The following is a 26,741-nucleotide window of genomic DNA, read 5'->3' on the forward strand; positions in this document are numbered from 1 at the left end:
GGTGTGCAGCGTTTGGTGTTTCTTCGAAAAACGAGGTCTTCGTTTCTGGAGCAAGTACCAAGACAATCTGTAATGAAGTGCAATGAGTACAAGACCCCCCTACCCCAGGGTCTTGCTCATTTCGAGATTGCAGGTTTATCTTCCTGGACATTTCGTTATACTCAGGGTATGCTGCACCCCCACCTGGCGATTACCGGGGATTATGTCATATCAATTCCACGGTACACCTGTGTAACCATACCAGATTCACCTGTGCAACAGAACTCTCCGTGGTGCGCACACACGCACACACACAGTTTCCTAAAATTCACCTTTGTTGCCAAATTCTTCCAAGAGCCATTTTCCACGATTTGGCATCACGGCGTCACCTTGATACATTCACGCTGAAGGTATCAGCGACATCATCATCGACTGCACACACAACTGAGATGATAAACAACGGTAGTTAGATTTTTTAATATTCAATCGGTGGTGTCGACTACCAGGATTAGATCCATTGTGGGCCAAGGGTCATAAAGTAATTCACTTGTTGCATTTTGTTCATTCTTCTTTTCCATAACGCAATCAAATATTCCATTTTGTTTCATAGCTTTGGTTAGCATGTGTTGGTCAACGATCAAATCAATTTTAACTAACGAAGAACCCATCCTTACCGAAAAGACAATGCCCCCAGAATTGGAACACCTCCTCCCATTCTGAGTGACACGATGCTATGTACTTTGGAGGAGAGTATAAGTGGTTGGGGTATTCCCCCCCCCCATCATGAACCCCAGGGACTATAATTATTTTTCTAACCATCTATAACTAAAAGCTTCCCATGCACAATCACCAGTTTTCCACTCCTTGCATACAGCGGTTCAGGAATGCAGAGAAGTGACATAAACAAACAACACTTTCAAACTATAGTACAGTTAGGAGAAGCACGTGACGTGACAACACGATATTTAAAAGGAAGCCTTTTTACTTTTACGCTGGTTGAAGGAGCTCAAAAATGGGAGGTTAGATATATATATATATATATTAAAAAAAGCAAAGAAAAAACATTCGGGGGCGATTGAGGCAGCAGTCTGTTGCTTATACATCACCTCGGTTTAATGTTATTTTTTTTTATTTTTTGGTCTGGAAAAAAAAAAAGATTTTCACAGAGGTTTGGATTAATTGAAGCAATTTTACCTCAATTTTTTTGTCTCCGCCAAGTGTTTCCATGTGGGACAGACAGCATTAGTCCCTAGAATGTGTGTGTGTGTGTGTGTGTGTGTGTGTGTGTGTGTGTGTGTGTGTGTGTGTGTGTGTGTGTGTGTGTGTGTGTGTGTGTGTGACCATTTTCCTCAGAGATGGCCAAACGGATCTTCATCAACCCTTCAGAGGTGCATCAGTGAGTACCGCAGTGTTTTCGGCAACAACAAAAAAAAATTGAAAATTTTGAAAAGGTTGTAGGTTTGGGGATTTTGTATTTTCATCGCTCTAGAGTGCTTAGGCCTTTATTGCTCTGTGATAGGTAACATTAAATGATCCCCGACACCCCCCCCCATGCCTTAGTGGGTCTGGGAAAGTGTTTTAGGCACCCCCCCTAAAAAATAAAAATAATATATATATATATATAAAACAAATGTGACGGTCCCTCCTCTTTCCCTCTTTGCGTTCTTCTCGCTGTCGTTCCTTTCGCTTCATTTTGTTCACTCCCCTTCACGCTTTGCTGTTCATTGCTCGTCGCATCATTGATTCTTTCCTGCCTCTTCAGTCTCCATCCTTTCGCTTTTGTAAACTCATTTCTTCACCTTCCACACCTTTGCTTTTGCATTGCCACGTCCGATACCTCTATCGCTGGACACTCTGCCCCATCTACAGCGCCTAGGCGCCCCACCAGGAGATGCATGAGATACGTGCCATGTGACATCACTACCCCACGGAGAAATGCTGGTGCTGCAGCTGTGCAAAGAGCAGAAGTGGAACCAAACATGGAGGGAGGGTCCTGGTTTCAGTCAGGAAATCAGAGTGAGAGTCAACAAGTGTGAGGTATGCAGGGGTCTGTCCTGTCCCTATCTATTTTTATATCTCAGCTCATCTTTGTCACCAATCACACATCTCTCCCTTCCACATCGGATGAATGATGCCGGCAGATTTACTGTGGAGTGCTAAGTCATTGATAAAGTTCCAAAAGCGGTTCCATCACACAGGGGATAAGAGGGAATGTATACCAGCTGAACTTGTACATACATGTCATTCCATTGTTTTTCTCTCCCTGTAAATACCTGCTTGCCTGCCATTGTAAAAACTTGCATTTTTGTTACTGACACTAAAGGCCATTTCTTTAAGAAACGGTGTCCTGACATTCTAATGGCAGCATAAGACTGAATGAGGTCTGTTACATAACCGCCGGCATGGTACTCGCTCGTATTCAGGCTTTTACATATAGTAACGCGACTGGGTGTGGGATCCTGCAGGAAGTTCTGGGCTGACTGGTGCTCGTGGTCTCTAAGACACACCATCCTCTCAATATATATATATATATATATATATATATATATATATATATATATATATATATATATATATATATATATATATATATATATATATATATATATATATATATATATATATATATATATATATATATATATATAGAGAGAGAGAGAGAGTTTGAAGCCACCTTTCACAAGGGTGGACATCACAGGGTCATAGTTAAAACTTTGAGAGGTCATGTTCATTTACAAGCTTTTACCACAAAAGCAGCTTGCTGGATTTATATGAAGGTGAAAATGCTCACAGGTTTTGCACCGCCAGAATGGTATGCTGTGTACGTTAAGATGGCACACAATAGTCAATTGTCCCATATGACCAAAACACGTGTTGCATTAAAAAAAAAAAAATGTGGATAAAATTCTCACCATTACAGAAAAAACAAACAAACACCTTTTGTGCCATCCCTATTGCCACTCCAGCACCACCACAATGCTTTTACACTCAAAACCAGCAAGATATTCACAAAAACAGCCATTTGTTTCAAAGCCATGATTTTTACTCAAAAGCAAATTGAAAAACATACAAACCATTAGCCTTTACCTGATAAAAATAATCTATTTTTACTGTTTCGTTTAAAGCTCATTTAATATTGCAACTACATTATCCATGCACTTATCTTTACACAAACAGCGCCACCACCTTGTAATCGACCGACCTTCCTGGCACACTGGCCCCAGTTTAGGGAGGGTAGGTCCATGGCCTGCGGCGACCCGCTCAGCGGCAGGGAAAGCCAAGCGCTCCCTTCAAAACGGCGACCCGAAAACCATCCGTTAGTTACCCCAAATAATACAGAACCACTCGTTTTTGGAAACGGGAGCACAGGTCGTTTCAATTTAACTTTCATTCGAAAGGACACATGACCAGAAGCAAAAAAAAAAGTTCCTCCTTCACCAATAACAAATCGACATCTCAGCAAAGCACACCTTGTGCTGCTGTGGCTTTTACAAACTACAGGAAACAAATGGACACCAACGACTGGAAACCAGATTCCCTTTAAACAAATGTCGGTGTCCAAACCAGTACCTCGAAGCGTTAAACTTGTGCTTTTCAAATCAGCAGGATCACCATTATAAAACCGATCCTTCGACACGAGACTGTTGCAGGGTTAAAACGTAAATGACGATAACCATCCCCAGTGAGTAAATTTATGGCGACCAGAAAGTTAATGCGTACCACAACCGCATGGAGAATGCATCAACATCTGAACCCTCATTTCCTCTTCATAGAATCTCACACTGCACTCATCTCTGCAGCGTGTTCAACAGGAAACGGAAGATGAATGGCACATGGAACTTAAACTTAACAAAAGGAGAAACGTGCTCAGATGATATGAACGAGGATAATCCTGCAGGTAATTTACAAAGTCTTCCTTCTTCTTTTTTTCCATTAAAGACATTTGCAGCACCACGGTGAGCAACGGTCACAGGTCAAAATCGGTGGGACAATGATCTCCACCAGTATTCCAACCCCAAACTGCAGTCCAGTGCGTCTGGAGCACTCGGAATATGTACAGGAGCTTAGGTAATAGATAAGACTGTGCAGAGAGACAGACTATGTACAAAGAAAGGTGCTGAAGCCTCAATACCCTTATACAACATTCAAAGATGTTGGCTATTTAGTCAAGGAATACCAGACAGCGTCCCACCACCACCCCCGTTCACTGCTGGTTCGACGCGCCTTCGAGCGCAGACTCCATCGTGGCAGAAGGCAGCACCACACCTGGCATGCTGTTCGACGCAGTCAATGCTCCCCGACTCTCGGGCGTCCCACCGATCAACGCCAGAACATCACTGAGCTCAGCTGTGCTCAACGAGGCTCCACCAGATACGCAGTTGCCATCTTTTCCTGTCGACAGTAAGAGCAAGCTCTCCCCAGAAGCATCCGGGCTCTGAATGACAGTGGCCACTAAACTGCTGGAACCATCCACCACATGCTCTTCGCCTTCACCCCCGGACACAATGGCCACGAGCTGGGTTCCAGGCAGGAGTGATATCAGCTGCTCAGAGTGGCCAATGGGTTCGCCTTCCGCCTTTATACCCGCATGTGCAACTCGGTGCACCGTCCCGCCAGAGACCGACACAGGCACAACTGAGCTCAAGTCATGGACGAGCATTTGTGGCTGTTCCAAGACGCTTGAGGAAACAGCAGCCTGGGCCTCGAGAGGCATGGCCATAGTCACGAAGACAGGCATCTGATTGACATGTTGCACAGACCTGCACAAGGGAAGTTTTATTTTTAAGAGTCAAAAAACAGACAGTTTAACAATGACCACAAAACAAGTAGGACAACTTGAATTCAACTGTCTACCCTTCTACCTCCCCAAAAAGACCAAAAAAGAAAAGTCAACAAGCAACACACTCAGAGAAGCAAGCTTATTTTAACTGGTTTCTTGTAGACGTACGCGACTCACGTACTTTATGACCGGTGTGCGGTCATCCATATACGGACGTGCCTGCACCACCTTCTCCTGTTCACACACCAACTTGGCCTTGCTCACAGGGTGCTGAGTCCGGCAAACAGAGGCCAGAGTCGAAGCTTTGGGCGGCAGTGGGGAAGGCAGAGGACTTGCCGGAGAGGCCATGTCCTCCATATCACTGTCTATCAGCTCCTTTTTCAGCAACAGCTCCTTGGGCATTTCTTTGAACTGGTAGACCAGGCGCTGACCTTCCACTTTGGCTAAAATGCCACGTTGGTAGTAATACCTGGAAGAAGACACAGTCATGGCCATATTCAAAATAACCTGTTTGTTGATGAAATAAACGATCACCGTTAGGTTTCATACATACCCCAATCACCCACCCTCCACCCCCTCTCCCCACACCCATCCTTGTGAAGCTGAGACAGCGCTTCGATAAAAATGGTACAACCTCACAGAAGAGTAATGAAAATGTGCCTTCTTATGTCGAATGTTTTAATGATAATTATGACATCATAGATCACGTGGTCGGGCAGCCATGATGGAAAAACCGAAAAAGTTTGGACCTCTATCTCTATAACTGCACCAAAGAAAAAATTTAAACTTGGCACACGGCAAGTACTCCTCATGGAGAAAAAGTGTGATTTTTTTTAATGACATCATAGGTGCCTTCGTTATGTCATAATAGCATACATGTAGAGTGCTATATCTGATCAGTATGAAAATTGTTGAGGGTCATCTTGGGATAAAATGGTCTACAGAAAAAAAAATTTGATGTCATCGGACAGGTGATTCGGCAGCCATTTGTTTTTAGAAAAGAAAAAGAAAAGTTCAAAAACAACTGCCCTAAAGTGGCTGAACAGATCTAGGCGAAACTTTACACATATGACGGCCAATCCATGAGGAACAAAAGGTTCACATATATATATATATATATGACATCATAGGTCACATGGTTTGGCAGCCATATTGGATTTACCCGAAAACCTACAAAAAAAATCTTCTCCAGAATGGCTGGACAGATCAAGGGGAAACTTCACACGAATGTTCCCCAAGCCTTGGGTATACCAAGGTATTCACAAATAATTGATGTCACATGGTCTGGTGGCCATATTGTATTGAGCGAAAATCTTTTTTTTTTTAAGTCTTTCTCTTGAACCGCTTAATCAATCGACGTGAAACGTCACAACTATAATCTAGTAGTGATGGGGAAATAGATGTTTTAAATTTCAACTTGATCAGTCACATGGTCTGGCAGCCAGAAGTATTTAATGTTTTTGATTTTTTGTAATTGTTTTTTTTTTTTTTGAACAAGGCTCACTTGGCTGTGCCTGGCTGGTTTTGAGGGTAGAGGAGTAGCAGGGTGAAATGTGAATCCTATCCAGGTTCGTCCTGATGATTTCATCTTTGCTTTTTGCTTGTTCAGGTTCCTTCTGATTACTCCAATGCAGGACTGTACCTATTTAGTCTTCCATTTGATTTGAATTGAATTCATTTTAATCCCATTCTAAATTCAATTGAATAATAATTAAAAAAAAAAAAAACATGGTTCAGGTTCAGGTGTACAATCATAGCAGGGTTGCATCAAAGCGGAACATCTTGGTAGCTGGTCATCATTGCCAGCAGTTATAAATTGGCAGTTCTAATTATGTCTCATTAATTAATGATGTAACACACCAGTACAAAATCACCACACAAAACATGTCCTGGCAAGGGTCTGCAATCTCTGATTGCTCTTCTTCTTCTTGTAAATTTGTTTTATTATTGTAAACCTGACAAATGTCATTCTTTGGATTGCCTTGTCCAGTATTTGAAGTTCTTTCAATAAACCAAAATGAATAAATGAATGAATGAATTAATTAAGTGCTGTTCCATTTTCACATTTACAGCCACAGCGTCGAGTCAGGATCCCAAACAATTATGATGCATCAGAACTCTGTTACAGTGTTGCCGAAGCAGTTTCTTGGTAAGGGTTATACTGAGTGGTTTACCATTGCCTTCTCAGCAGTAGTAGTTTGGAATTGTGTGCCGGCGATAGCTCGCCGACTCTTTGCAAAAGACACCGTGGGATCTTGAACGTCAACTAACTAACACCGACACATGGGACGCCAGTTTAGCATCCATCTGAGGGACGGGCATACACATTGATGAATCGCCCTGCCTGTGAAACACCAGTATGACAGTTTATAATTGGGTCGGGATTCAAGCCCAGGATAGACAGCGCAGAGGTGGTGAGTGTGCATATCTCGATCATCCTGTCACAGCCCTCCCAAATTATACCTACCCTGGAATGAACCAATCCCAAGAAATTGTTCACAAGGCATACAGAGCTCTCATCATTGGGCACAAAATGCAAAACTTCATCAAACCTTGAGATCCCACAATCCCAGGTGCCTGGGACTCACCGGAGCGCCCTTCCCATTGTCTCATAGTTCATGTCAGGCTTGTTCTTCTGCTGTCCCCAGAGCCGCGACACAGCTTTAGAATCGACCAGCTTGAAGATGCCCTTCTCACGCTCTGTCCACTTGATGAGCCGTGGACATGTACTCTTGTCATGCAGCAGAGACAGCAGGAACTCCCACAGGTATACTGTGTGACCTAGATTGAAAGATTAAAAAGACAACTTTCAATAGCTCACACAGAAAAGCCTGTTCCTCCTTCTCCTGGCCTAATTAGCTCAAAGCGAGGCCTAATTATCACTTGCAGAAGTGAAGGTACACGCCACGGCGAGCAGACACTTGCAGTGCAAATTGCAGAATGCGTTTCTTCAAAATCCACTTTCACAAATCAATTACTTTTGCTACCACTTATAAAGCTCACTGTTTGTCCTCCTGGCAACATAGCTGGACATCCCAATTACAAACAGAAAACTCTCCGCAGCCCTCAACCCAGAAGAATCAAGGACTCTCACGAGAGCTTTTTACCATGCAACGGTTAAACTTACCTTCTCTAGACTTCTTTCTGCTGGACCCATCTCCAGGTAGAGAGACAAGAGAGGCCTGGCCTGCCCGTGACTTGCGAGCTGCTGAGAGTGGACATTGAAATGTTAGTCAATGTAACCGCAACCATTTATTTTCATAAATAATTGCACATTCACTCATCCACTATTGCTAAGTACATTAAAAAAAAAAACAAAGAACCAATGACAAAGCTGTCTGCATTGCCTCCAAGCAGGAGAAATTGTGCAGAATACGACAAAAGTACTATGATCGATGGGATGGCAAGCAGAAACTCACGCTTTTTCTTGTGGCTGGAAACCTGCATGGAAAGACTCCTGTTGGTCACACCTGCACTTCTGTTACGGCCAGTCGGAACCTTCTCCACACCCAGTCCTCTGGAAATTTCATGGGCCTTCCCCACTGCTGGTGGCACGAAGGGTGGCGTGACACCTGTCATGGCCATAAAGGATTAGTCGCCATTTGGGTAAAATTAGATCCGCTAAATATTTCTTGAGTGCAACGTAGAATAATAGCATCAGTGGCAATTTCCTGCTGTCAAAATTGTCCTCAGTCGAACATCAGGCATGGTCATCCCGTTCGTGAAAGATTCAGGACAAAAACGTTCACCTGGCCAACCCAACAATCAGGTGGAAATAATTGTAGGTTGTTTTGCATTTGGTTTTTGTCTGTTCAGTCTTCATCCGTTCAGTGTGCTGGCTCTTCCATGTGCCGAGACTATGTATTAAAAAATTTTGAAAGTATCATTAAAGGATAATGGTATGTTGATATAAGGAAAACTTATGAAGCCATAAAAATAATGGAGGGTGAGGGGGGGGAATAATACTTGTTCATTCACAATACTATCAAAGATAGATCATGGGTCGATTGTCCAAGGATTGGTGTACCCTTATTGAAACCCATGTACATGGGATTCCATCACCCAATCGCCCAGCCCCTCGACTACACCCCAGCCCCTCCCACCCGACAAAAAAAATAATAAGTAAAAAAAACACCATCGTCATAAAACGTCTTTAAGACGCATTGGATACTTTCCTTCTGCATCACCTGCACAGTGGTTTAATCATTGCCGACTCCATGACCAATCAAAACAAAGACCAAACGAGAATGGCACTCGGGAGAGCGCATACCTCTGCCAGGCTGAACAGTTTACGGTTTGTATCCACGCCGGATCTGCATCCGGACCTGAAGCAAAATCAAATCCACTTGTTCTTGTCACCTACGAAACTCATCCACCTAGTTTTGCCACAACTTTTTGAAATAGCACGCTATATAACGTTTTGTGCTTCATCTTCCAATGATTAACAAAAAAAAAAAAATCACTTCATTTATTTTTCTTTTTAAATTTCTAGTAGCTTGTTCTGGATCTTCACAAAAATCGAATTAATTCGTCCTAATCACACACCCAACAAATCTCCCAAGTTTTGTTCAAATCCATCCACAACTGTTTGAGATATTATGCTCACAGACAGACAGACAGACAGAGATGAAAACATAACCTCGTCCACCTTCAGTGGCAAAAATAACTCTGAGCACAAAGCTCACATTAAGCAAATAAGCTTAATCGGCTGAGTTGAATCAAATACGATTGTCCAATACCCATGGATGCAGGTGTTTCCATGTGCAACAAAGCCTCGGCAGCCTCAATGGTCTCTGCGTGACCCTCTTCACTGACGTGTCCATTCACAGAAGCCTCCACTACATGCCAGACCGGGATGAGAGGGAGAAAATGAGGGAACGAGTCAGAAATGAGGCAGAAAAAAAGAATTTTTTTCAAAAAAAAAAAAAAAAAACCATCAATCAAACTTTTCAACACATTTCACTCACAGCACAAGTACCATCCTTACATGGGGCCCATGCGGTGCCCCATAAATGCACAGCAGAGGGAAATGGCAAGAAGACAAATCAATTTACAAATCAGCTCTTTAAAAGCACAGGAGAAACGACGTCACAACCACCAAGATGTGACATCACGGAATAAACGCAATCGTCGCCTCTTCGGACATCCAAAACCATTTAAGGTCAATTTGATGTGTTGAAAAGTTTGATTTATAACCTAGTGGTGGCTTAACGGTTCGGGTGGTGGCTTGGGATCCTCGGGTCCTGAGTTCAAGCCCCGTTTTCCCGCTGAATTAACACCAGGTGGGGTTAACTCAGTCCGTCATCCTTCCGAGGTCGGCGAAATAAGTACCAGTGAAACCTGGTGTTGGTTTAGTGGTTAGGGTGGTGGCTTGGGATCCTCGGGTCCCGAGTTCAAGCCCCGTTTTTCCGCTGAATTAACACCAGGTGGGGTTGACTCAGACCGTCATCCTTCCGAGGTCGGCGAAATGAGTACCAGTTCCAGTGTGTGTACTGGTGGAGGGGCACTGCATCAGCGACACAGTCACGCTTCAGGAAATGATAGCTACCCCGGCAGCTAAGCTGCCATACGACCACCAGCACCAGTACCAGTACCAGTGCAGCAGCCAAAAGGCTGCAAACGAAGGGAAGGGGTATTGACGGTTTGATTAAATCTGACATTGGTGCGGCACAGGCATGATGGGCCGAATGGCCTCGTCCTGCGCATGATTTCCTCCTCACGGACTCTCCCGTCGGTGTTCGTATTGAAAGGTGAACAGAACGCGCGAAGGATCGCGCAGCGGCTCAAACCCTCAAACCGGGACGAGGATCTTGAGGATCAGGACTCGTGATGAGCGCTCGTGAAACGGGAGGCTGCGCTGAGGCTCCCCGAGCGGAAGGACGGCGAAGCACATGGCGCCATTTACCTCCCGCTCACACCGCGCGCCGATAATCCGGAAGTACCACAGGCGCGCGCGCACGTGCTTACAATTACACGGGGGGCCGCAAGTCGCGTGAGAAGCGCACTCACCCGCCTTGAGCAGCAAATCCAGGTGGTTTCCGCGTCCCCCGTAGCGCACGCACATCGCCATTTTCCCCTCCCGGCGCTCGCCTCCTCTCGGGCCCCGTGATCCCGGAAACGGCGCCGAGACGGACGGGGCGCGGGCCCTGCGACGTCTGCGCCGAGATCAATCGACCCGGCGGCTCAACGCGACGTAGAGAGCGCGCGTACTCCGCACGGCCCCACAAACCCTGCACGGACTCAGTACGGGGATTGTTGTGGCCGCGATTCCGGAAGTACCTCGCAGCCAATCACGTCGAAGCCTTTTACGGATCGTTTTGTCCGGTTTTTTTTTCCTTCCTCACAGGAATATTTTCTGTTCGATGTAACTCTCATCGCCCGAGGTTAACGAGGCTTATTCACCGAATTTCCGCTAAATATAACCGCTCTTTGTGCAAGAGATGCGTCCGTTTGACTTCCGGTAAATGGGGAGGAGCAAATGGGCGTGACGTTTACCTCGTGGTAACCAATCAAAACGTCGCATTCCCAACGGCCGCAAACACCCAAACCGATGCGAGTGAAATAAAACGGTCGGTGACGTCGACGTTCAGCAGCGTTCTTTGTGAGATGCCGGAAGCGTTCTGATCCGATGGAAGACGACGAGCGACCGCGACCGTTCAGAGACGACCCGACCCGACCCGACCCGACCCGACGTGTCTTATTACATGTGTTTGATGCAAATCCAGATGGCGTTACAAAAAAGATATATATATATATATTTGTACACAAAGTCGAGGCTCATGGAGGAGCTGGGACATGACGTGGGACGCAACAGTCGAAAGAGAAGGGAAACACACCGACAACAGGGTTGAAGAACAAAATCGAGGAAGACTTGGACGAATAAGGGATGTGGGGAGGAATGAGGGCTCGGGAGGGAATCAGGATACACGTGGTGGACAAGATGGAGACAGAAGTAAACTGTCACGAGGGAGAAAAACTTGACATTTGGAAAGAGGTGGGCTTGGGGGAGGGGTTAATGGGTAAAATTAGATCTATCATCGCTGGTGTTGGCTTTAAATGGTTAGGGTGGTGGGCTTTGGATCCGAGGGTCTTGAGTTCAAATCCCGCTCGGCTGTTGAATTAATACTAGGTGGGGTTGACTCTGCCTGTCACCCTTCCGAGGTCAGCAAAATGAGTGCCACCTTGGTGGTATCCTGTGTCGGAGTGATGACCCGTCCAGGATTGTGTCCAATAGCCAAGGAGACTGCTTAGGCAGCACCAACGCTCTACACAGAGTATGGTCCCAATGGATGGATAAGAGTATGGTCTTATGGTCACCGGTATGAGACTATTTGCCTGATGGTCAAGAGACTATTGTGCCTGAGGAAGCCGGCTGTGAATCCAGCGAAACGTTGCCTGAGACCGGGTCTGCTCTCGCTTTTTTGCTCAAGTTAGCGGAGTCGATCTAGTTTTTTACTTTTGGTTTTAGGTGCCTTCTTCTTCTTTAAAAATGTGTTATCCCAATCGCCTCAATCTTATACATGTATACACACACACACACACACACACACACACACACACACACACACACACACACACACACACACACACACACACACACACACACATCCATATTCTCGTTCAGTGTCAAATGTGCTATTTATGTAGGTGGTGTTCAAGTGACATTAAAGGACTGAGTACTTATCAAGAAGTGGAATCAACTTTCACTTTGGAGTACAGTATATTCTAAAAACGTTGCGTGTGTTGTGGTGATATATTGAGAATCAGGTACCAGGGCTAAGTGTACGAGCGTGATGGAAACGGGTTCAAGGACACTAAATATGGCACAGCATTATGCACTCCACATTTTGATGGAATCCTTCACCAGATTGTCAAAGGGACTAAACATCTCCATGTATAGTTGCAAAGAAGGCGCAGGGCTTCCTCACTCCCACCAGTCCTGATTTTAATGTTATGGCGAACCATCTCCTCTTGCCACCTCCCATGTGTACTTGTCTTATTTTTTTAAAGCTTCTCGCATTTGTCCGTCTGATGTCCACCTAATGCTATGGATCTCAACTCCAAAATTATCCATTGTCAGTGTGCTATCCCCACAATTTTTATCAGTCTTTCCAGCTCTTTCATGGCCTTCGATGGTATATGCAAATGATGATAAACATACCTGCTACTTCATCTTCAACCACCTGTTCCTCAGCACCAACAAGCGGTGGGTCACCATGAAGAAGTAGCCCTTCGCCTCCGCGACCTGCATAGGCCAGCTGGTTTGCAGTGAGGCCTGGTTCATCACAAGAGCCATACACCAGCTCAAGTCCACTTGAACCCAAGACTGCCTCGACACCACCCTGCAGCATGGGCAGCGACTCCACGATGACAGGCAGGAACTCATCTGGAGTGCTTGTTACCGCCTGCACGGTCAAAGTCACATGTTACTTCCACTTCAAATCAAACAAACACACGGAATAACCATTCATGAAAGCTACATGGAAAGCAACAGTATTTATCAGACTCGGTGGCATCATGGTTAGAGCATCCAGTCTCTCTCTCCTCTTCTTCTCTTCTCTTCTCTCTCCAACTCTGCTATTGGTGTCCCCACACCCCCTCCCCCCTCCTGTTCCTTTTGTTATGCAATGTTCAAACTCTTCCACGAGCCTTGACTGTATACAAAAAAATTGGATTCACTGTACAGTCACAATATTTTCAATTACCGGAAATGCCATCAAGTCATTGCCATCAGAGAAGTAACAAATGGACAGAATGGGCCATTTGTAGTCAGTCATCAAATAAGCACTTAATTCGCGAGCATCAGATACGGTAACTCGCATTGCAATCCTAAATACTAAATTTCAGGCAGTCTTGTGCTGATTGAGAAAAATCACAATCAGGAGAAGCAAATGGCAAACCTCCCAGTAACAATGTATCAAGGATTCAAATAATTTCCCATTTGCCAGCAAGTATATTTTAATCATGAACCCTTGAACTCCCGGCAGACTTTGTCTGCCTTTTGTCCGAATGTCCACAGTGCTGTTTCATCGTAAGCCAATACACACTAATGTTTGTGTCCTTGTGATCCCATCAGCTCGGACACAAGGCAGACGGACGGTGGGAACAGAATTACAGGCTACTTGTGTGATGGGACTGAAAGGTTAGCTTCAACTCTTATAGGTATGCACAAGTCACACTCATCTCTGAGCCGTCTCGAGCCTGGGTTTGATTTTGAATCCCGACTCAGCTATAAACTGTCATCCTCATACTTTCTGGTGGGGTGAGGCATAAATGTGCATGCCGTCCCTCAAATGGACATGAAACTGGGCGTCTGGTTTGTCAGAATTAGTTGATGGACGTTAAAGATCTTACGTTGTCCTTAGTGAAGAGTAGTCGAGTTATCACCGGCTAACCTAACAAATTACAAATTCCTGCTCTAACCTACAGAGTGCGCTGTATCAGCAGCACAGCAGCGCCCCGAGCAAACTGACGCTACCTGCATCCATGTGCTGCATACAAAAGAAGAAGAAGAAGAAGAAAAAGCAACATTTGTCTAACTAAATGAAAAATTACAATCATCATGACAGGGCTGCGCAGGGACCTTATGGACACACAGTTAAATTCTCTGTTGTGCCACTCAGCGATAATAAAGCTTTGAAGGATTTGATCTGATCTCTGGTTTGGAAGCTTGCTTTTATGGAGCCTGCTGGGGTGGCGGTTGTAGACATAGATCAGCAAAGGGCTTAATTATGTCAGTTTTCCACCTGATGCGTGACCTTCACAGATAGATCATTGTTTTCCAGCAATTTTTAAGGTACTGGCCCAAAGGCCTAGTCTTTCAAAGTGCGAGCATGTGGGGATAGTCGGTTTTTATTTTTATTTTTTGTTTTTTTTGTATACCTTGGTCGAGGCTCGTATGAGAGCTAACACACAACTCACAGCAAGGAGGCATGAGACAAGAGGGGCGGGAGTGGAAGGGACAAAACAGTGGGGAACAGACACATTAGGTGAACTGTGGAAGGGATGGGGATGGGGATGGGACGGGGAACATGGCGAAGAGAAGATGGACATTTCGGGGACTTTCAGGAAGGAAAGCAGGAGAATTGAAGGAAGTGGGCTTGGGTGGATTATCGGGGGTAGAAAAGATCGAGGATTTGGATGGGGGATGATAAGAGGTGGTGGTGAACAGCTGTTTTGAAAGCCTGGAGGGAAGAATGGGAAAGAATAGAGTGAGGAAGTTTATTCCAAAGGCAGGAAAAAAGAGGAATGAAAGAGTGAAGATGAGCAGTGATTCGTGATTTTGGTAGTTTTACCAGAAGGGGGTTGTTGGCGGACCTTGAGCGCCCTGTGGAAATGTGGTGGGGACAAATCGCAGAGAGAGCAGGGGGGGGCAAGGCTGGAGAGGAGTCGGTAGAAGACAGAAAGACCACCGACCAACCTGCGGTGATTGAGTGAGAGGCCCAAAGACTCAGCTTCATTGCGGGAGATGCCGATGAGCTTAAATGTCCTGGTTTCGACAGCGTGAAGCCAATAAAGGTGGGAGGCAGGAGCACCAGCCCAGAGGGGAGAGCAGTACTCCATCAGGCTACGGACAAAAGCTTTGTAAGTGGTCAGGAGCTCAAGAGGGCCGAGGAAGGACTTAGCACGACGGAGGATTCCCAGTCGGCGACTGGCTTTTGAGGCGAGGTTGGAAATGTGACTTTCCCAGGAAAGGTCATGGCAGATAGTGAGACCTAGAAGCTTGAAAGAAAAGACTTCTTCCAGAGGATTGTTGAGAAAGTGGATGGGGGGGTTTTGTAAACGGTCCTTTCGAAGAGGTTTGACATGTTTCATAAAAGGAAGACGTGCTCAATGTTATCGTGCTGCTTGCTGGAACTAAAGCAGCAAGGAATTGAATCTGGAACTCAAACAATTACGAATTGGATTGAAACCCTGATCGCTCAGAGTGCCACACTGAACAGTTGAGATAAATGAGGAAACATGTGCAGGAGGTCATTTGTCACTTTTACCTCTTTGTGCTACACGCGGTGCATTGTCTAACCAGTCTCCCATCAAGTAAGGCTGAACACAAACACAAACTGACCTTATTGTCACACTCAATTTTTTTGGTTTGTCTGTCCGTCCATTCCCTTATGTTTTGTATATCTTGAGAACGAAACATTGTGGAGCCACCAAACTTGGCAGACATCCATGGGGAGGGGGTGATTTGGGGAGGGTAAGATCATTGGAACTGCCGATGTGATCGCAATCAAATTGAGCACATAATGGGTGACAACAGGGAGTAAAATAGGGGGGGGATTTTAGGGAGTGGGGGGGAGAAGTGGGATTCTCTGCATTGGAGTCCGGCTATTCATGTCAGCCTTGTGGGTCGCAGTGCTACCAAACGTGGCTTGCATAATGGGGACCTCATGGGGAATTTATGGTGAAAAAATTTTTTTGTGAAAAAAAAAACCTTTTATAGATGATTAATTAATTACCTGGAGAGTCAGCGAGATCATTGATGAAAACCAGAAAAAGAACAGGGCCCAGAACGCTGCCTTGAGGAACTCCAGTCTGGACAGGAAGAGGGGATGAGAGAGAACTCTATTTAGGGCCATACGTTGGCTGCAACAAGAGAGGAAGTATGCGAGCCATGAGTGGAGATGGCCTTGGATACCATGGGCAGGGTACCAGACCTTGTAAAAGCACGTGATATGTCGAGCCACATGGCTCTGATTTCATGTCTAGCATTGAGTAACTCCATCCATTGTTGGGAGAGTAGAAGCAGCATATCCCAGGGTAGAGTGACCTGGTCTGAAACCAAATTGATGATTGGAAATCAAGCCATTGGAGTAGAGGAAGGATTTAATGTCTGAAGCGATGATTGATTCCATAACCTTGCTGATGATTGGGAGAAGGCTGATTGGTCTGTAGTTATAGGGATCTGTTTTTGCACCTTTTTTATGCAGGGCAGTGATGTTAGCAGATTTCCAAGCAGATGGCAGATGACCTTGGGCAAATGAGAGAGTGAATATAACAGAGAGAGGGTGAGCAAGAGCAGAAGAGCAGGTTTTGAGGACACGTGGTCTGATGCCGTCTGGACCGGTTGCAGAATCTGAGTCGAGGTTTGACAGCAAGCTCTCCACCTTGTCGGGAGAAAAGGACACAGAGTTCAGGGACAGTTGGGTGCGACTGGGTCAGATGGGTACAGAAAATGATGGGTTTCAGACACACGATTTTGATGCAAACACCGAGTTTCGACATTCAGCTTTTTCACATGCGGTATCAGCAGTGTGGCCATTTGAGGTAACGGAGGGGGTGGAGGGGGAACATGCACCAGAAACAGATTTGATTAAACACCACCAGGATTTTGAGGAGGGAGAGAGGTTTGAGAGTTCAGACTTGAGATGAGAAAGATGTTGATTTCTGGCTCTCCAGAGGGTAGATACACACTTGTTCTGAGCTTTATGCAAGGAACTGAGATTACCCTCAGTTGAGTTTGCTTTCCATGAGGTAAAGGCAAGTTGTTTCAGGACAACTGCCTCGCCACAAGGTTCAGTGAACCAAGGGCGGGAGGAAGGGAAGGACAACTGAACACGAGAGGGGATAAATCGGTGCATGAGAGAGAGCAAGTTTCTTTGAAAGAATTCCCAGGATGAGTTGATGTTGGAGAAAGTAGCGATGAGAGAACAGTCTCGAAGTTTGATGGCTGCTTGGAGACCCTGCCAGTCGGCTTGAGTGAAATGCCACTTGTCGGCACTGAGGTGGTTCTATAATAACCGCCAGAGAGATGTTTACTTTGACAAGCACGTGGTCAGAAGAACCGATTGGAGCGAAGAAAGAGCAGCAAATATTTTCAGGGAAATTTGTCAAAATCAGATCCAGAAGAGATGGAGTACCATTGGTTGAGATCCGGGTCGGGAAGTTGACTGATTGAGTCAGTCCCAATGAGTCACAGAAGTCTTTTGCTGAAGTGCCATGACAGGTGAGAGAGGTACCCACACCGAGCCAACTGGCATGATGATAATTGAAGTCACCACATATGAGGAAGAGAGAGTTCGGATAAGACGATAGAAGTTGGTCCATGTTTTTGGATAGTGAGGTGTAAATAGAGTCATCACTATTTGGTGGACGGTACAGTACACAAATAAACATGAGGTGGGAGTGGAGGGGAAGCCATAGCCAGAGGTATTCCTGGGGGTGTGAGGGAGTGAGGGCAGGGCATGGAGAGTGAGGAATAGAGTCTTTGATGAAGAGAGCAACTCCTCCACCAGAACGAGGCTCAGGTCTATCATACCGGAGGAGGGAGTAACCAGGGAGAGATATTAGGGAGTCAGACATGTCTTAGGGGAGGAAAGTTTCTGTTAGGCAGATTATGTCTGGTTTGTCAGAAGAAACCTGTATGGAAAGATCTGTCAGGTTTGAGCAAAGGCCCCAGATGTTTGAGGTCCACACTGTTAAGGAAGAGGGAGGATTTGGGTGCAGGGGAGGGGAGGGTATGACAAGGGAGGAGGGAGGGTAAGGAGAGTGGTTGGGAGAGTGTGGGGAATTGCAGAAGAGCTAGGGGGGGCCGGATGAGGAGGAGAAAAGGCTCCATGGTGCTGAGTTGAGTTACCGTGGGGAGTTATAAGAGAGGGGGCAGAAGGCAGTTCAGGATTTGAGGAGGTAGAGTGATGATATGGAGGAGAGAGGGCAGGGGAAGGAGGCAGCTTTGTGGAAGAGAGGGGGCAACTTTGAGAAGGGTGAGTGGGGGGGTGAATGGTGGGAGAAGGGTGAGTGGGGGGGTGAATGGTGGGAGAAGGGTGAGTGGGGAGAGTTGAGGGAGAATGGTGAGGGGGGGAGCTTTTGAAAAAGGTGAGAGGGAAGCTTGGAGGGAGAAGAATGTGATGGTTGCTTTGAGAGGAAGCGGTGAGAGGGGTGAATTGGCATTGAAGTTTGAAAAAAATGACGATTCAAGGAAAGTGAACATGCAAAGCAAACTTGGTTTTTTTATTTTTAGTTCAGAAATGTGACTAAAGACATTTCTTGATGGATGCAATAAAGGCGAATTAAGAGAATGGAGAGAAGAAACACTGTAACAGTTGGACTTTTTAAACAAGGTATGAAGGAAAGGTCGAATTGAGAGCAGTCTGTTTAAATAGAAGAAGAGGAGTGAATTATGATAGAGTAATGAGAACCACACGTGTGAAAGAGGAAGATGAAGCATTATAAGAGATCATTTTTATTAGTAGTATTTTATTTTGTTTGATCAAGATTGCATAAGATTAGGTGAAGGAAAGGTTGAAGAAAAGATCATGAGGTGAATGGTGAATTTGGATCGGTAAACGCAGAGAGTGGAAACGGATCACGTGGTTACAGGAGGTTTATAATTAAAAGTGAATTTATTTATTTATTTATGCTTTTTTAATACAGATGATTCCAGGTCATTCAACCTGATCTAACCTCGTCAAAAAATCCCAAGAGGTTCTCACCACTCGTGGAGCCAGTGCAGCGCATATAAACCACAAAGGCCCCGAATCAGGTGAAGTGATAACACTACGTTTAGCAGATGGAGGAGATTTGAAAATGGTCTGGGTTACCAGCCTCATGGCATATTCGCACAAAATATACCAGAATATGTTTACTGTTCACATTATAGACAGGACTGCCAGCTAAATGTCCCTTTCAAAGGCATGCTCTACAATGCAGTCCTTCCTGCTGGCAATGCAGATGTAATTGCAGACACATGCAGACAGGCAATGCAAACAGGTGTAATTGAATCTGATCCCAACAAGACTCAAACACAGAACCAGAGCTGAGTATGCTATATGTCAACCAGTTTTTCCTTAAAATACTCAACAACGTTCATCCCTAAAATCACTACCAACCTGCCTGCAGTGCATTTGGTCAATAAAAAGTTTTGATGTCATTGCTCACACCGTCAATAGTACTTTTTTTCTTCTACTTTGAGGAAGACGAGCGCCCCGCCTTGACATCAATTCAATTCTGCCGGTTCGAGGATCGGCCGCCCCACGTGGATGGCTGGGTGGCGAGCTCTCCTTCCAGTCCTTCTAAAGCGTTTTGCGTATTTTGTTATCGTGATTTGTGTCAGGGGCTGTGGAACTGTCCTTATTTTTTTAATGTTCATAACAGTTTTGGAGGGTATTTGAGTGAGTTCATTGAAAGAAGCAGGGGAAGGCCTCGTGTTAAGTTTAGCGTTAAGTCAGTTGGGGCCTTGGGAGTATGAGGATAAAAAAGGTTATAAATAAAGACCGAAGGGGAAAGGAAGAGGAGTTCGAAAAATGTGACAGTTGCTCAATGTGGGCCACGTCAACAAAAGGGGAAGCAGAGGGTTGTTATTGTTGTTGAAAGTGTGAGGAAATAGCCCACTTGAGGATAGTAATTACCGGGTTGAAGGAATGCATCGATAATTTGCAGCAAGTAGCAGAATGTGAGAAATTTGTAGATAATAGTTGGTTACGGTTGTGGAGTGAGGTTGCTGACTATGTTGGAAGTGGTGACGGTACAACGGGGGCAGGCAGTGGTGATGGTGCAACGGGGGCAGGCAGTGGTGACGGTGCAACGGGGGCAGACAGTGGTGACGGTGCAACGGGGGCAGGCAGTGGTGACGGTGCAACGAGGGCAGGCAGTGGTGACGGTGCAACGGGGGCAGACAGTGGTGACGGTGCAACTTGGGCAGGCAGTGGCGACGATGCAACTTGGGCAGACAGTGGTGCTGGTGCAACGGGGGCAGGCAGAGGTGGATATGCAGTGGGGGCAGGCAGTGGTGATGGTGCAACAGGGGCAGGCAGTGGTGGAGGTGGACTGGTTGTAGGCAGTGGTGGAGTTGCACTGGGTGCAGGCAGTGGTGGAGGTGCAGCAATAGAAATTGGTAGAAATGAGATATGGGAGACAGTTTTTGTAGGTGATGAAACAACTAAATATGTCGATTTTTCATTCTGCAGGAAGGATTGTAGACATAGAAATCTGTGCAGTTTTGAAGGAGCGGGAGTTATGGACATTAATGGAAGAGTAAACTATATTGTATCGGGTCATGGCAGGAAGAAGTTGGTTGTGGTACACCGAGGTGTTAATGATGTCGGGAAAGTTTACTCAGAGGTTTTGAAAAATTGATACAGGATATTGGGAAAGTGGCTGAAAGCAAAGGGTTGTGATGTCATTTTTTCTGAGATTCTCCCAAGATTAGGAAACAATATAGAAACAAATCTGAAGATGACGATGGTTCACGAGCGGTATTTGACGATGTAGATTGTTTCAGAAGTCAAGGATGAGACAATGTGATAATGTTTGACCAAGTTATAAAAATGATCAACATGATGTGGTATGGGTGACAGGTTTTAGCTGCAAAATGTCGAAAACCCGGTTTCGTTCAACAACTTTCAAAATTTGACCTTTGCATAACCTTTAAAGGTCCCAAAACAATGCTGTGGACATTAAAATAAGGAAACAGGATACGTGCTATAGCTTATTGGAGTTAGTTCGTCGAAGAAGGTCGAAACGCCGGTTCGATTCCCACAACTTTGAAAATTTGACCTTTGTGGCCTTTAAAGGTCAAAGGTCAAGGATTATGACCTTTGGTGCAAAACTTCCTCTGGAACATTCCAGGAACAATATAATGTCTTAAAGGCTATATGGCATTTCACACTGCTCAGATTATAATTATCCATACTTTGTGAAATCAGCGTAAAAACAAACTTGAAGGGGGCGCCACGGGCAAGGTGTTCGAGATAGAGAAAATGGTTTCAAGACTTTAGGTGGGGAATGACCTCAAGATTATGCATAAAAAAATATTGTTATCCCAGCTCTCAAAGTTTGGGCGGTCGTATGATTTTTATGTCAAAATTCGCAATTTTCTAAGTTTTTGACCTTGTGACCTTGACCTTGGGACAAAAATGAAAAATCGGACGCTACAAGTTTTAGATAATTCATTTTGCTATTCAAATACCGAAGAACCCATTCCATTCAGTAAATTCCCTAGGAGAAGATACATTTTTAATCCGACTACCCCCTAAAAATGGCTATTTTTTGGGCGTGGCGCCACCCACAATGGGCGTAGCACGCTCTCATCCAGGAAAACACTAGACATTGATATCGAACACATAACCAAGTTTCATTAAGATCGGATCAAAGTCCATGGAGTTATGCTTTGGACAGTCAGACAGACAGACACACAGACACACAGATATAACGAATATAGTGGTCACTCTGGCTGACGCTCGTGAACCAATTATGAGCAGAGCAATCGATGTCAAGTAATGGCTGGAAGAATGGTGTAGGGAGGAAGGTTTTGCATATAAGAAGCAGTGGGAATCATTTTGGGGACAAAGGAAGTGTTTCCGGAATGATGGCCATATGTTAAATAGAAAGGGGGCAGCAAGGCTTGAAGTGGGATTTGAGTAAGGAATTCAGGATTTTTCTAGGTCAGCAGAGGGTGAGAAGGTATTAAGGAAGGAATGGATAAAGTAATTGGGATGAGTAAGGCCAGGCAGGAAAATAGAATTTCAGGAAGGGAAAAGTTAAATATATTCTCTACCAATGCTGGAATTTTAAATAATAAGATAGAAGAGCTTGAAGCCAAAGTAAATAGCGAGGAGTACGATATAGTTGCGGTCAGTGAGACATGGTTTATGGAGAGTAACTGGAGGACAGGATTAGAAGACTACAAGGTGTTTCGGTGTGATGGGAAGGAGAGAATAGGAGGAGGAGTAGCAATCTGGGTAAAGGACAGCATTGCATCAAGAGAAAGGAGTGACATTAAGGAAGGAATAAATGTTGAGGATTCTGTATGGGTAGAGATTCGAGATTGCAACAACAGTAAGATACTGGTTGGATGCTTTTTTAAGGCTCTGGGTGTGAAGGAAGAGGAGGAAGGAGGAGTACATGAAGAATTCAAAAGGGCATGTGTTTAGGGAAGAGTATTGATTATGGGGGATTTTAACTTGCCAGGGATAGATTGGGTCCAGGAACAGGGAAAGGGCAGAGCAGATGAGGATTTCCTAGTTTTATTCCAGGATTGCTTTTTAACCCAGTTTGTAGATAAGCCCACTCAGGGAGTGCAGTGTTAGCCATCCTTTTAAGTAACGATCCCAATATGGTGGAGGAGGTGGAGGTTGGGGAGCATTTCGGAGCAAGTGACCATAACATTGTGTGTGCAAAGATTCTGTTAAGGGTTAGAGTTCAGGATAGTAGGGTAAGGCTATTCGATTTCAGGAAGGCAAACTTTGAGGGTATAAGGAGAGAACTGAGTGATGTAGATTGGGAGACTCCAACAACAGGACAATCAGCATCAGAGAAATGGGAAACCTTCAAGGAAAATGTGTAGAGTGCAGAGTAAGTACATTCCAATGAGGTGGAAAACTAGTAGAAAGAGACCAGGGTGGTTGAGTAGTGAGATAAGGAATGCTATTAAGGAGAAGCAGAAGGCATTTATGAGGTATATAATTACAGGACTGGAGTTAGATTTATATCACGAGCGAAGTAAACAAAGGCAAGTCAAGAAAATAACTCGGCAAGCCAAAAGACAGCATGAGAAGGACGGGACTAAGAATATTAAACATAATAACAAGGCTTTCTTTAAGAATATCAGGGGAAAAGAAGAGGTTTGGACCAGTGTGGGTCCATTGAGGAATAGTACCGGGAGAGTGGTGAGTGAGGAAAGTGAGATGGCAGGCTTATTAAACAGGTATTTTTCTTCAACTTTTACACAAGTACAGTCAGGAGAATTGCCAATAGCTGAGAGTATCTATCAAGGTGGTGAGGAAGGGATTTTATAGAAGATCCAGGTTGGAGTAGAGGAAGTAAAGGAACAGCTTTGAAATCTAAGAGTAGATAAGGCTCTGGGTCCAGATAATATGCACCCGAGAGTATTGATGGAGGTGGCTGAGTAGGTAAGCGAGATGTTAATGGATATTTTCAATACTTTACAAGAGTCAGGACACGTACCAGAGGATTGGAGAGTAGTAAATGTAATACCATGATTTAAGAAAGGATCCAGAGAAGAATTGGGAAACTATAGACCTGTTAGTTTGACTTCAGTTGTGGGGAAGGTGTTGAAGACATTAATTAAGGACCAGATGAGGAAACATTTAAATAAATACAAACTAATTAAAGGTGGCCAGCATGGGTTTACCAAAGGTAGTCAGCATGGGTTTACCAAAGGTAGTTTCTGTTTAACAAGTCTTTTAGAGTTCTATAAAGCAGTGTCTGATTGGGTGGATGAGGGAAAGGCAGTGGACATGGTATATCTATACTTCAAGAAGGCATTTGATAAGGTACCACATCGGAGGTTGTTAGCCAACGTGAGGGCTTGTGGAGTGGTTGGTCAGGTACCTAATTGTATTGCAAACTGGCTGAGTGGTAGAAAGCAAAGAGTGGCTGTGAGTGGGAGGATGTAAGTAGCGGGGTACCTTGGATCAGTACTCGGACCATTACTTTTCATTCTTTACGGCAACGATTTGGATAATGGGGTAAAGAGCAAGCTTTCCAAATTTGCAGATGACAGAAAGCTTGGAGGTAAGGTGGATAGCAGAGGGGGTGGTGATCAGATTCAGGAAAGTATTGATATTTGCATAGATTGGGCAAAAGATTGGCAGATGGAGTTTAACCTGAGCAAGTGTAAGGTGTTGGGGATGGGAAAGAACAATGAAAATAGAGATTACAGGATGTAAGGGGTAATTTTGGAGCGTGTCACACAGGAGAAGGATCTGGGGGTGGTAATAGATGCGGGAGGTAAGCAGGCAGCACAGTGCCAGGCAGCTATAGGTAGAACAGGTTTAAGGTTGTATTCGGAGGGGGATCATTTATAAACCAAAAGAGGTGGTGTTAACATTGTACAGCAATTTAGTGAGAGCCACATCTAGAATATTGTGTGCAGTTTTGGTCATCACAATTAAAGAAGGACATCGGTGCCATGGAGAGGGTTCAGCGTCGTGCTACTAGATTGCTTCCGGGCCTATCTAGACTCGGTTATGAGGGGTGGCTGAAGGAGACGGGGCTTTGTACACTCGAAAGGAGGTGGTTATGAGGAGATATGATGGAGGTGTTTAAGAGAATGAAAGGTGTAGATAAAATAAGTGAAGATGAATTATTCAACAGAGTAGACAATGATAGGACCAGGGGCCATAGTCTGGGAGTAAAGAAGAGGAGAGTAAAGACAGTAGCAAGGCAGGGGACTTTCACCCAGAGAGTAGTCAATGCATGGAATGGCCTCCCTGGAAAGGTAGTGGCAGCAGAAAAAGTATACAAGTTTAAATTAGAATTACATAGGTACCTGGAAGTTATGGAGATAGAGGGGTATCGGGATGTTGATGGGACTTTTAGGTAGTTTGAATATTGATGGGTGATTGTGTGCCTGTGTATAGAGTGCTTTTGGTGGGGGTCTCGTCAAGGGGTGTTGTGTAGTTGATGTTGTATGTTTTTAACTAAGCCCATGCCCCCTCCCCTGAGGGAAAAAAGTAAAATAAAGGAGAAAAAAAACCTCAAAAACTTTAAAAAAATAATAATAATAATAATTAATTATTTGATTTTTAAAATTTGCATTTTCTTCCTTGGATCTTGTGTAGATAAACTCGTATGGTGTCCGTGCAGGCATGATGGGCTGAATGGCCTCCACCTGTGTTAGATTTTCTTGTATTATGGTTTCATAAGTTCACACATTAAAGAGTGTCCAGGAAATGGTGTGTAAACTTGGCCTGGCCAGAAAATTAGAATCCTCGACCCAAAAGCATGTTTGGGGCATATGAATAACTTCACCTCTTTTGGAAAATCCTTTGTTCCACTTTTCCGAACATTCCAACTTGTGCAGGATATTTGCATAGCCCAGTGACAGGCAGACGGAAAATGTTTCCTTGTCTGACGACCTGAAGAAGATGCAAAACTGATCAACCACATGGCAGATAACCACCGAGTTCCTCGGCCTAGCTCACAATGTGCCATGAACTATCTTGGGCTGACCACATGTCCAAGCTCGCCTCCAGGGCTGGGCAATGAGACGGAATATTTCGGAAAGTTATGGCCATCATTGCGCACTCTCGATCACTAAAAGTATTCAAAGTGTTCATTCGCACCATCATGGAGTACGTCTTCACACCGACAGTCAGTTATGCTGCTTCTGTACTTGCACCAATCGAGGAGATCAAATCTATAGCCCTAAAAGTAATTGGTATCACAATTAGCAAAAGACCACAGCAGAGGGTCTCCCCCGCCCCCCCCCCCCCCACACACAAAATCTCTCTCTCTCTCCCCTCCCCCTCTCCCTCTCCGTCTCCCTGTCTGTCTGTCTCTCTTTTTGCAGACAATTGTTGGCCTCATGTTCCTCTACTGCCTCATCTGGTGTTTTGTCCCTGGCCATAACAGCCCTTTGCTATTCCCCCATTTAAAAAGGTAACACACATCCATCCAGTATCCCAATTCTTGTTGTACTCCATAATTCTAAGCTTTCTGCTCACATTCAATCCATTCAATAGGGTGTATTCTCATCTGTGGAACCAACTATGGGATAATCTTCTTTAAATTTTTTTTTTTACTCACACTGACTCAGTCTCCCACATCTCCAATGATAACCTTTGCACTGCTCGACAAGAGTTTTTTAAAGTCGCCCAAGGTAAGCGAAGTGCATTCAATGCCCACACTCACTCATGCCATTGTCATGCACCCTATGGATCACACATGACCATACCCATAGCTTGCGTGACACGCCTCACCGTCACACAGCCACGGCAATCTGTTACAACACTCCAGGCATACCGTTTTTAGTGCCACGCCCAGCAACACGTCGTTTCTTTCCCACCCGCTTGCATCCCACACCCAGTTTGCTTATGTATGATCGAAAGATGAGGAGTGAAGTGATTTCAACGTGAAAAGGTGATGACAACTCGTCAATCCAGAAGCGCATGAGCTTTATGCACCTTTTTGTAACCGACTGCACTGGCATCTGACTTGGAAGTTCTTGTGAAAATGATATAAGAATCAGTGGTTCTGATTGCTTTGGCATACATAAACTTAAAACTCAAGGAAGACTCAT

General features: G+C 44.8%; 1 protein-coding gene and 1 long non-coding RNA gene across 18 annotated transcripts in view; one reads left to right on the forward strand and one right to left on the reverse strand.

The window, feature by feature from the left end:
• The first annotated feature begins 31 nt into the window (after positions 1–31).
• On the forward strand, positions 32–4,521 carry LOC147014515 (uncharacterized). The gene is made up of 2 exons (XR_015050791.1): positions 32–166; positions 1,849–4,521. It is a non-coding gene; the product is annotated as an uncharacterized LOC147014515 (long non-coding RNA).
• LOC147014516 (ETS-related transcription factor Elf-1-like) overlaps positions 3,001–26,741 on the reverse strand; it is a 95,198-nt gene continuing 71,457 nt past the window's right edge. For 14 of the 17 annotated variants that reach the window (XM_085852517.1, XM_085852512.1, XM_085852514.1 and 11 more), the window contains 7 exons: positions 12,921–13,164; positions 9,499–9,597; positions 8,179–8,331; positions 7,887–7,967; positions 7,348–7,540; positions 4,941–5,228; positions 3,001–4,739 (listed from right to left, as the gene is read on the reverse strand). In XM_085852517.1, coding sequence (XP_085708643.1) covers positions 4,184–4,739; positions 4,941–5,228; positions 7,348–7,540; positions 7,887–7,967; positions 8,179–8,331; positions 9,499–9,597; positions 12,921–13,164 — 1,614 coding nt within the window. In that variant the 3' untranslated portion in view covers positions 3,001–4,183. Of the gene's footprint in view, positions 4,740–4,940; positions 5,229–7,347; positions 7,541–7,886; positions 7,968–8,178; positions 8,332–9,498; positions 9,598–10,768; positions 11,156–12,920; positions 13,165–26,741 lie in introns of those variants that run through there. The other 3 variants (XM_085852519.1, XM_085852521.1, XM_085852520.1) reach the window with 3 other exon arrangements.

The sequence above is a fragment of the Eptatretus burgeri genome, chromosome 13 (assembly GCF_056783735.1).
Source record: "Eptatretus burgeri isolate ZD-2024b chromosome 13, Ebu_testis_v1, whole genome shotgun sequence".
NCBI lineage: Eukaryota > Metazoa > Chordata > Myxini > Myxiniformes > Myxinidae > Eptatretus > Eptatretus burgeri.